We start from the raw sequence: 12,058 nt of genomic DNA, 5'->3' as shown, positions 1-12,058 counted from the left end.
CACATGCTTGATATATTCCTGCCACAAATGAATATATCTGTATCAATGGTCACTTGCTTTACTCCTTGCTCTACTGTAGCCTACCTAACTGTTCCCCCTCTATCATTACCTGGCTTATTATCTTCCATTCTGGTTATTCTCTCCCTCTCCTGGCTTCTATAGTCCGTGACAGAACAAAGTGCTCGACCCCATAGTGTGCTGCTTCTCCCCACCAAAGTACACCAGAAATAATAACGTACAATTTCACTAACATTTTCCATGATTATATCTCATTTTTCACCCAGATTACACACTCTCGGAAGCTAAGTAATTTCTTTATTATATTCCTCATACTCAAGAATAAAGATATGATGTGGCTGGTAAGAAAATAATATATTCTCCATATTCCATAGAAGTACTAGGGCATTCATTCTATAAGTACCTAAATAACATTTAAATCATGATGCTAAAATATAAGCCAAAGGTCTTAAGAAACAAACGGATAAAAACTTAAAGCATTTCTTTCCTTACTCTAATGCTTTTAGAATATCTCCCTGGGAAGAGCAAAGGAGTATGTATCCCCTCTAATTCACACGCTAGCATTTTTTTTTTTCTGATTGATTCTATATTCTTTCAACAGCAGGGATATCAATATTCACTTGGGCAGAAAATAGGAGGTATGCTCTAAGATTTTCCCCGTCACTTTCATTCACATGAATAACAAACACACATTCTCTTCTGGCATCTCTGCCTCTCTTTTCAGGCTGTGTGCAGCCAGTGAGAGAAAAAAGGAAAATGTGCAACCAGCCCCGGGAGCAGAGAGCCGTGCTGTTAGCCTGCTGCTCTGGCCCCTCCTGCAGGCCTCCTTTGGTCACGACAGATTGGAAATCACTCCCAGGAGTCCCCCAGTGGGGATAAGTGGAGGTAGAGACAAAATAGGCAACTGCCTAGGATTTATGGCCCGCATGACTGGATGGTTCTGTCAGAGTATTTGCAAGTTAATTCAAGCCTACTTCAGTAAGCTATTTCAAGGACTTGTAGCGGAGACCATGTGGCATTACGTAACTGTCCTAAAGAAATGAAAACATGTCAAAATATACAAGGAAATGAAGAGGACACAGGGAAGGAAAAAAGGACAGAAAATAATCACATTGTTAGTTCATCAACCATTGTGAATTTCAGTAACAGAAAGAGCAGTATCAAGATCATGAAATAACCTACCCAGACATTTTCAGACTATTTGTTCCTCTGTCAAATACTAAGAAAGAGGAGAAAAGCCCACTCTTTCTACCCCTATTCTCTTTACAATACCTGAAAGCACTGATAGAAAAGGGGGCTCTTTTTATTAAGCGCTGTTTTCCAGTGACGAGATTCATTTGCTTCATTTCTGTATACAAAGACAAAGATATTAGGTAAGTGGTAGGAACATATTGTGCTGTAAACAGTCACGAAGATGTGTAGCCACACCACCTGGCGATGGGGAACCTTGGGGCTTGGGGAGGAGCTGACAGGCACAGTCTATCAAGGACATCTCACCATATCTATTTACCACGACATAAAAGTGCTATTCAGGAGGTGCCTGGGTGGCTCAGTCAGTTAAGCATCTGCCTTCGGCTCAGGCCATGGTCCCAGGGTCCTGGGATCGAGCCCCACATTAGGCTCCCTGCTCAACGGGGAGTCTGCTTCTTCCTCTCCCTCTGCCCCTCCCCCTGCTTGTGCTCCCTCTCTCTGTCAGATGAATAAATAAAATCTCTTTAAAAAAAAAAGTGCTACTCAGGGAGTGGGGCTTCATGGCATGATCTGCGCTCACACACAGGGTGTTGGGCTCCTGCAGCTCAGTAGGCAGGGCCCACTCCTTTCTGTATCCCACTGTCCATAAGCAGAGGCTACAGTGCCAGAATTCCAAACTTTGGAAAACGAAGAGTCATCGGAAGAGAATGAAATTACAGAAACAAATCTTTTGGTTGGTTTATTAGGAGAAAGTGTACTTTGATTTCTCCAAAAATTTGGGGAACGGTAAAAAGATCTGTTACCACCACAGAACTTACACAATTCACAGAATTCCAAAAACTGGTACATTTCTTGCCTTCTCTCTAAATTGTATACCCAAACCAAAAAATAGAAAACCCGCTAGATGCAATATATACTTGTTAGAGATTCTAGTGATAAAAGTCTAATTAACTAACTGAAGATGTCATTTCCCTCTCTCTTCTGTGCTTTAGCTATGGCACTAGCACCAGGTCCATTTCTTTGTTCCCACTAAGCTAAGAATTGAGGCTTAATGTGAGATGCTAGTCCCTCTGTCTTATCTAACTAGCATCATTTCATTCCAAAATAAAGAGGCTCGCCCATCCAGGCAAAGGCTATAAGGTATGAAGTCTGTTCTTCCCTTTCTAGATTCTCTTAGGTTCTGCCCACAATGGCATCACCACTATGCAGGAAAAAGCAAGATCATCTCAGCACAGGGAGCAAAGCCTGTGGTGGCATCTTAAAGCAGCTCACTCTGAGTTTCTGTTTTACCATTTTTATCTAGAGCACCTGAGTTGGCTTGTGGCTGAATGGCTGGGGCTAATTTTACAAATAGCACACGTTAAATGCTGGTACCTGTAACTTTGATGTAGTATCATTATATGAGGGTTGGTGAAATTGAATGATTATATGTGACTCTTATTCTTTGATAAAGACTTTTTTTTTTAATAAACAGCATTGTTTGGGAGAAAGCTCTCCCTACAATCTCATTTACTAAAAGTTACTCTTTCAGAAAGATGTGGCTTGTTGAATTATCTAGCGAATGCTTTGATAAAGTTTATCCTTGTCATGCAGCCTGGTGTGTGCATATCATGGTGTCTCCGTATTGCTTCCAACAGGCACTTGTACATAAAATGTCTAAAAGGTCTAACAGACGCCTTCTGTCTCAACTGAGGCCAAAAGACAAATATCAGGGTCCCTTAAAGGCAATTTATTTGCCTAATGTCATAAAAAAAAGTGATGGCTAGTCAGCAGTAAGAATATATTAAAATGTAACTCTTGCTAATCAAACAAGCTTCGGGGGAGACAATAATCATCAGTGATTTGGTTGCATCAACCTCTTACTGGACAAAACCCTTTCACCATTTCTGGGTCTTAGCTCCTCCAAGGAGATTTCCGAAGGCTTCGCCATCCTACTGCACCACAACACACTACTAACTGTGTCATAACGATACTGCTCATAGAAGCTGGGATGCAACAGCTAGAGGACTGAGCCATGCAGCAGCCAAAATACGCTTTATTAAGAAAGCCTCCCTGGGGTGCCTGGCTGGTTCAGTCAGTAGAGCATATGACCCCTTGACCTTGGAGTTCGAGCCCAACATTGGGTGTAGAAATTACTTTAAAAATAAAATCTTAAAAAAAAAAAAAAATCCTCCCCATCCAGGTGTTCTATGTCTCTATGCAACCAACAGCTGAAACTACCAGCTTGAAAATGAAAGAGTTGAATTCTACAGGTTTCTCATGGGATACCTAAAACCACGCCCATATATCATGGATGAAATCCAAAGTGGGGCTGATTTCCAGATTAGCTAGCTATTCTGTGAAAGAGACAATGAAATCAGAAAATGATAGAAGGCAATGTCCATTAAAGAAATAGTTTTCTGTCCTTCAGCTGAACTTTTGTCTTCAAACCATCACCAGCTAGTGTTACTAACCTCTCAGATTGATCCTTAAAATAAAAAGATTCCCAGCTATTTCAAAAGGCTGATGATGAAAAAAACAGCTAAAAAGTGTTTCGTGTTCCTTAGAAGTGTTACATAAATTCAAAATATACAACAATCTCCACATACATTAGTATCGATAAGCATTCAAATACTCCTTTATAAAAGGTCATGTTGCTCAAGATTTTAAATCTTGAATTTTTATAGAGAGATTTCTGTGTATGACAAAAAGGATTTACTTCACTGCTTACAAATATATCAACTAAATCTCATCTTCAGAACTGTAGATTTTACCATATCAATATACTAAAAACACACAACTATTAGGGAAAAAAACATACCTGCAAAGTCTATCTTGTAGCTGAATTTGGAAGTAGTAAAAGAAATGGAGCCACAAGGGTTTGTTTTGAAGCTTTTTTCGATATCTTCACTGCTAACTGAACACTGAATGTTGGTATCCGGCTTTAAGACAAACCAGAAAGTTTCATTTACCAGCTGTTCACATCAATGGCTTGGCCACAGAGGTGGTTCTGTGGTCACAGAGACAGAGAATGGAGCGACAAGGGGAAGTGACTGATCACCTGCTCTAGTCCCCACACACAGGGAGAATCACAGCTAAGCCAGCGTGTGCAAAACAGTGTCAGGATTTCCAGCAAAGACACTCCAGCAACTGCTTCGAATTCCTCTTCCCAAGTTGATACAACTTTTGCAAATTATTATAATAATTACAACTTCCTCACTGGCTCAAATGAAATCTTTAAGTAGGCTTGGAAGTAAAAGAGGACCACAAGCTTTTGAGTTTGGATTCAGATTCACTAGCTGCATGTGACTCAGGATGGATTCTGTGACCTTTTCTGAGTTTCAATTCAGTCTCTTTGACTGTGAGACAGGGCTTTGGAGCTGCTGGGAGGCTAAAGGAGAAAAGGTACCTGTGGCGTCTAACATAATACCCGGCAGACACAAGATGCTTAACATGGGCTTGCTCTCTTCCCCTTCTTTCCCACCAAATGCAACTCGGAGTTGCTCGGCTGTAATGACACTACCCAACTCAGTCACACTGGCCCTCTGTACCTGCAGTGATCGCGCACTGCTTCTTCTAAATACGTGACTGACAAAAACCTGGGGAAACGAAAAGGAAAAGGATTTCTCATTTTTCTTTTAGTCAAGCTGTCTGATGTCCTTAAGGCTGGATGTCCTTCAGGGTCTGCACTGGCACACTGTGCAGCAGCAAGGTGGCGCTAAGTGGACCGGAAACCCATCTGGTAGGTTCTAGAAAGGAGGTACCTGAAACATATGCCACTTCCCACACTCCGCCAGGTAAAACCAGCCCCACTGGGTGTCCGACGTGTCCATCTCGTCCATCTCACTATCCGTCCGCTTGGGTAAGAATTCTTCCGCTTTGTGAAACATCTCCTGAAAAGCCAGAAAGAAGCAGTAGAAATACTTTTCTTAATAACCAATGTATTTTTTAGACATCATTTTTCTTCCTACAAAGTACTATCTTCCAAGTGTCCTTCCCACAGTGACCCTTTGAAATTCTCTCTGGCATATTGACTCTGAAGATAAACATTTACGAAGGCTGAATATAATATCACTGCTTAACAAATAAGACAAATAATAATACTCTCAGGTAAGATATATCAATGCCCACTCAACCATTTAAAATAAGCTGTGTCAATATCTATAAGCACTCTAGATTTTCAATATAGTGCCAAGAAATTTCTGTCTTATCATATGTCCACACATTCGATCAAAAGAATCCATGCTATCACAGCTCGTTAAGACCAAATACACCTTAGATTTGTTTTAAACTTTCATTATTCCATGGCATGGAAAGATGTTTATAATCTATAGTGTTGAATACAAAAAAAGGTTACAATAAATAGAAATGGTATGATCCAATTTTCATAAAAAATTCACGCATACATGAATGCATGTGTATGTACATGTCTATATGTGTATATGTACACACATACAGATAAAAAGTCTGGATGGATATACAACAGTTTATCATAGTTTTTTCTGAGTGTCAGGATAACAATAATGATTGTAGTAACACTTACCTGCCTCTTACAATGTGCCAGGCACTAAGTGCTGTACAGATAATAACTCATTTAGGACTCAAGACAACCCAGTTAGATAGGTATTATTATCCCAAATTTATAAATGAGGAAACTGGAGCACAGAGAGATCATACAATACAGAAGCCAGGACCCAAACACAGGCAGTTTGGATTGAGTCTGTGCCTGTAACTGCCATAGTATACTGCCTTATGCTTCATTATCAACAATCCTACAATCTTCCCTATATCAAGTAACTCATGTCCACACTATCTTTGAAAATAAACATTCTTGAGTAGAGACTGTGATGAAGAGAGGGTCACCAGAAAAGGGGTGATGAGGTTAGTCAAAGATGATTAACTTTTTCTGGAATGTGTCCTCATTCCTTCAGGGCTTTTAAATAAATTAAATTTGCACAACTGATATATGAAAACAGTCCCTGTGCAAAAAGTCGAAACATTCTAGATAAATGTAACCACGTTTTTGACCATCCCTTCCTTTCTGGTATCTTCTCACTTTCCTTCTCCAGGGTTAACCAACACTATCACTTATTCTTTATCTACATACACACACACACACACACACACACACACACACACACACAGAGTTATTGGTGATTTTTAAAAAATTTTATTTCTTACATCTTCTTTCCTTTTATAAAGAATGTACACTATTTAGGTAATTTAGAAAATAATTGCTTTAAATTTCATTACTTAAAATGGTCCATCCTGTTTCCAGAAGCTGTGTAACCTAGCATAACTTCCTAATTACTGTATCTAGGACACAGTTTCCTCTTCACAAAATAGAGATTAAAGACTCCTTCCTCATTGGGCCATTGTTAGAAATGAGTGAGATAATGCAGTAAAGTGCTAAGTACAGTACCTGAGCTCAATGAAGGGGGCTTGTTATATTTTATTCATGTTTGGAAACTTCTCCAAGGAATGCTTTATGATTATTTTCTGGATTTTTCCTTCATGTTTTAAAGTTGATTGGTGGCTAAGAAATGAAAAATAGAACACTCTAGGATCAAGAGCTTCAGGTATAGGACCCACTATTTGCCTTCTACTTTTTAATCAGAAAATAAAGGCAGTAATTTGAAATTTAAGATCAGTTGTCCAGGTTAACTGTTCACAACTCCAGCTCTTCCTTCTATTATTGTTCATACTGTTCACATTGTTGGGCCATTTTACTGCGAGAAAGAAAGAAAGCAAGAAAAACCTTAGTTTATTTGTTCTTCTGAAAATAATTCCCCAAATGTGGAAGGTTGAGTTTAAAGGTAATAGTGAAGATAAACATTTGGCTTATAAGTTCTATCTTTTCTCTACCAGAAAAGGGAAATGAAAACAAGAAATAGGAAATAGAAAACACCCTTTATACAGTATGCACATATCGTGTGTGCTTTGCTATGTCACACTGTCCCTAAGATCATAATTTAAGCCAGGTTACAAGTATAGTATTTTACCAAAGTCCTTCCAGAACTTCCCGTCATAAATAGCTTTGGGTTGGACTTAGGACAGACTCATATTTATCACTATTTTGGAGAAGGTAGTACTATAGAAAAGTGCCCCATATAGAACATTTCTAAAACACTTCAAATTCTATAAAACTTTTTGTCTTCCATAGCCCAACGTGCAGGAGAAGTCACTATCCTCCAATTATAGTTAGGGGGAAAACGAAGCAGAAAAAAATGCAATTATTTCGTCTACAATCATAGAGTCAGCCAGTGAGTTAAAATGGCAGAGTAGTAGAAGGACCCCAGGTTTGTCTCCTCCCTTGAACATAGCTAGATAAATATCAAATCATTCTAAACACCCAAGAAATCAATCTGAGAACTGACAGAACAAACTGCATACTACAGGGAGAGAAGAGGACACACTGTGGAGGGTAAGAAGTGTGGAGACATAATCTGGGGGAGAAACAGATCATGGGTGCTGCAGCGGGGAGAGAGCCCTAGTCACAGAGAGAGGTGAGAGAGAGCACACAGGGAACTGCACAAGGAACACACTTCCCCAAAACCACCGACTGGGAAAATGAGAGAGCTGATTATTTTGAGTTTTTACAACTAGCAGGGCCCAAAGACTGAAGGTTTAGAAGTCCTCGCCATGGACAGCATGGAACCCAGCAGGTACTGCGGTACTCCTGTGGAGGAGGGTAGAGGCCTGAAAGCAAACATGATCTGAGATTCCCCTGGGATGCACTGGAAGAGATGGCTGCCCCTCTTGGAGTGAATCTGGGAGATCTGACATTGCCCTGCAGGGGACAAAAGAGCTGGCAGGCACCATTACACTGTCCTGTTCATTAGCATAGGGGCACAGACACCTGCCGAGCGCAGCTAATCTGGATCCTGGCTTTTTGCTGCACTTTACTCTAAACTCCAAGCTCCTGAGCATTCATGCGACCGCCCTCCAGGGACAAACCAGCACCAGCAACAGTGTGGCAAGACCCTCCCCCAGAGGCCAACATAGGTCTGTGTCACACCAGATCCCTAAAGTTTGGAGTTTTAAAACTCAGCTGGCATCGCTGATTACAGACAGGTGCACCGTGCAGCCATGTGGGCAGATGGACCGGACACAACAGGATGAAGGCAGGGATGTGAGGGACACCTGGGACACAGGAGGAGAGACTGTAGGCTTTTCTGAGAGGGCTTTCCAGACAGCTGCAGGCACAAATTCCCCTCTCCTGGGGCGGGGGGAGAGGACTGGCACAATTTCCCTTTCCCACCCCTACGCATAAACTAACCTTGGTAAGCAGCACAGCACCAACAGTGACAGCCTAAACTGCCTACACCAAGCCCTGCTCCTCTGCACTCTGCAGGTGCTTCTTTACTAGGGCAAGTGCGCTTGCGAGCCAGAGCAGTAGGCTAGTCCCCAGGAAGACTAGGAGAAACTCCCACAGCCACCAAGTCTCCTGACCACTGAGCATTGCAAAGCTCCAGCTCTGGAAGAAATAGGATCTGGCCTCTTTTAACGAGCAGACCGGAGCATGCCTAGTTAAAACTTGCCACACTCTGACAAGGTCCAAACACTGCCCACGGCATGCAAGGAGAGCCTCTGCAGACAACTGGCCTGAAGGATAGAACAGCCAAAATACAGCAGCAGAGTGCATGCAGCACACACCAGACACTTCCTGAAGCACCAGGCACTGGACACTATACGATTTCTTCTCCATAAAGCTATTACTCTCAGGAACAGGAAACATAACAGGCTTTCCTGACACACAGAAGAAGACAGAGACCTAGACAAAATGCCAAGATGGAGGAATTCATCTCAAAAGAAAGAACATGGCCAGTCATGGTCAGCGATCTAATTAAAACAGATATAAGTAATATGCCTGATCCACAATTTAAAACAACAATCATAAGGATAGTAGCTGGCCTTGTGAAAAGCACAGAAGACACCAGGGAGTCCCTTACTGCAGAGATAAAAGACCTAAAAACTAGTTAGGCCAAAATTAAAAAAAAAAAAATGCTACAACTGAGATGAGAAACTGACTGGATGTAATGACCACAAGGATGGAAAAAGCAGAGGAATGAATAAGTGATATAAAAGATAAAATTATGGAAAATAATAAAGCTGAAAAGAAGAGGGAACGATAAATATTGGATCACAAATGTAGACTTAGGGAACTCAATGATTCTATAAAGCATAGTAACATTTGTATCACAGGACTCATAGAAGAAGAGAGAGAAAAGGGGGCAGAAGTTTTATTTGAGCAAATTATAGCCAAAAACTTCCCTAATCTGGGGAAGAAAATGGACATATAAATCCAGGAGGCACAGAGAATTCCCATCAAAATCAACAAAAGCAGGCCAACACCAAGACATACCGTAAAACTTGCAAAATATAGAAATAAGGAAAAAAAATCCTAAAACCATCAAGAGAAAAGAAGTCTCTAACTTACAAGGGTAAACAAATGAAGTTAGCTACAGCTCTCTCCACACTTGGCAGGACATAAAAGAGTGCCATGACATATTCAACGTTCTGAATGGGAAAAATATGCAGCTAAGAATACTCTATCCAGCAAGGCTGTCATTCAGAAAAGAAGGAGAGATAGAGTTTCTCAGACAAACAAAAATTAAAGGAATCTGTGACCACTAAACCAGCCCTGCAAGAAATATTAAAGGGCACTCTTTGAGGTAGTGGGGAGGGTGGGGACCAAAAGCAACAGACTAGAAAGAAACAGAGAACATCACCAGAAACAACAACTTTACAGGTAACACAATGGTACTAAATTCCTAACTTTCAATAATCACTCTGAAAGTAAATGGACTGCTCCAATAAAAAGACATAGGGTGGGGCACCCGGGTAGCTTGGTCGTTAAGCATCTGCCTTCTGCTCAAGTCAAGATTCCAAGGTTCTGGGATTGAGCCCCACATGGGGCTCCCAGCTCAGCAGGAGGACTGTTTCTCCCTCTCCCACTCCCTCTGCTTGTGTTCCCTCTCTTACCATCTCTCTCTCTGTGTCAAATAAATAAAAAAAAATTATTTTTAATATTATTTATTTATTTGACAGACAGAGGTCACAAGTAGGCAGAGAGGCAGGCAGAGAGAGACGGGGGAAGCAGGTTCCCTGCTAAGCAGAGAGGAGCTTGATCCCAGGACCCTGGGATCATGACCTGAGCTGAAGGCAGAGGCTTTAACCCACTGAGCCACCCAGGTACCCCAATATAATCTTAAAAAAAAAAAAAAGACACAGGGTTTTGGAATGGATAAAAAACCAAGACCAATCTATATGCTGTCTACAAGAGACTCATTTTAGACCTAAAGACACCTGTAGATTGAAAGTGAGAGGATGGAGAACCATTTATCATGCTAATGCACATCAAAAGAAAGCCAGAGCAGCCGTTCTTATGTAAGACAAACTAGATTTTAAAGCAAAGACTGTAATAAGAAATGAGGAAGGGCACTATATCATAACAAAGGGGTTCATCCAACAGGAAAATCTAACAATTTTAAACATTTATGTCCCCAACTTGAGAACACCCCACCAATACATAAAACAATAACAAACATAAAGGAACTCATTGTAATAATACAATAATAACAGGGGACTTTAACACCCCACTTACAGCAGTGGACAGATCATCTAAGCAGAAAATCAATAAGGAAACAATGGCTTCGAATGACACACTGGACCAGATGGACTTCATTCCATCCTAAAGCAGCAGCATATACATTCTTTTCAAGTGCACGTGGGATATTCTCCAGAATAGATCACATACGTGTCACAAATCAGGCCTTAAGAAGTACAAAAAGATTGAGATCAGGTGCATCTGGGTGGCTCAGTGGGTTAAGCCTCTGCCTTCAGCTCAGGTCATGATCTCAGGGTCCTGGGATTGAGCCCCACATCGGGCTTTCTGCTCAGCAGGGAGCCTGCTTCCCCCACTCTCTCTGCCTGCCTCTCTGCCTACTTGTGATCTCTCTCTCTCTGTCAAATAAATACAACCTTAAAAAATAAATAAATAAAAGACTGAGATCATACCATGATTATTTTCTGACCACAATGCTATAAAACTTGAAGTCAACCACAAGAAAATAATTTGGAAAGACCACAAATACATGGAAGTACATGCTACATGGAACAACATGCTACTAAAGAATGAGTGGGTCAACCAGGAAATTAAAGAAGAAATTTAAAAATACCTGGAAACAAGTGAAAACGAGAACACAATAGTCCAAAATCTTTGGGATGTGGCAAAAGTGGTCATAAGGGTAAAGTACATAGGAATACAGGCCTTTCTCAAGAAGCAGGAAAAGTCTCAAATACACAACATAACCTTATACTCAAAGGAGCTAGAAAAGGAACAGCATATAAAGCTTAAAGCCAGAAGAAGGGAAATAATAAAGATTAGAGCAGAAAAACAATACAGAAACAAACAAAAAAACAGCAGTATAGATCAATGAGACGAGGAGCTTGTTCTTTGAAAGAATCAATGAAATTGATATACTCCTAGCCAGACTTACCAAAAGGAAAAGAGAAAGTACTCAAATAAATAAATCATGAATGAGAAGAGAGATCATAACCAACACCACAGAAATGTAAATGATAATAAGAGAATATAATGAAAAAAACACACTTGGCAATCTGGAAGAAATGGATAAATTCCTAGAAACTTACAAACTACCAAAACTGAAACGGAAAGAAATAGAAAATTTGAACAGACCAATAACTAGCAAAGATATTGAATCATTAATCAAAAAGTTCCCAAGAAAGAAAAGTCTAGGGCCAGGTGGCTCTCAGGGGAATTCTACCAAACACTTGAGTTAATACCTATTCTTCTCAAACTGTTCCAAAAAACAGAAATGGAAGGGAAACTTCCAAACTCAGTCTA

General features: G+C 40.6%; 1 protein-coding gene across 8 annotated transcripts in view; it reads right to left on the bottom strand.

Annotated features, from left to right (window-relative positions):
* The window catches only part of PARP11 (poly(ADP-ribose) polymerase family member 11), a 41,862-nt gene that overhangs the window by 12,365 nt on the left and 17,439 nt on the right, over nt 1-12,058 (bottom strand). For 4 of the 8 annotated variants that reach the window (XM_032874846.1, XM_032874845.1, XM_032874853.1 and 1 more), the window contains exons 2-4: nt 4,953-5,081; nt 4,010-4,130; nt 1,291-1,366 (exon numbers count right to left, since the gene is read on the bottom strand). In XM_032874846.1, the coding sequence (XP_032730737.1) occupies nt 1,291-1,366; nt 4,010-4,130; nt 4,953-5,081 (326 nt within the window). Of the gene's footprint in view, nt 1-1,290; nt 1,367-4,009; nt 4,131-4,952; nt 5,082-6,610; nt 6,918-12,058 lie in introns of all 8 variants that reach the window. The other 4 variants (XM_032874847.1, XM_032874848.1, XM_032874850.1 and 1 more) reach the window with 2 other exon arrangements.

The sequence above is a fragment of the Lontra canadensis genome, unplaced genomic scaffold (assembly GCF_010015895.1).
Source record: "Lontra canadensis isolate GAN:19392208 unplaced genomic scaffold, GSC_riverotter_1.0 scaffold53, whole genome shotgun sequence".
In the NCBI taxonomy this organism is placed as follows: domain Eukaryota; kingdom Metazoa; phylum Chordata; class Mammalia; order Carnivora; family Mustelidae; genus Lontra; species Lontra canadensis.
The sequence above is the reverse complement of the archived record's forward strand: the minus strand, read 5'-3'. Positions and strand labels throughout refer to the sequence as shown.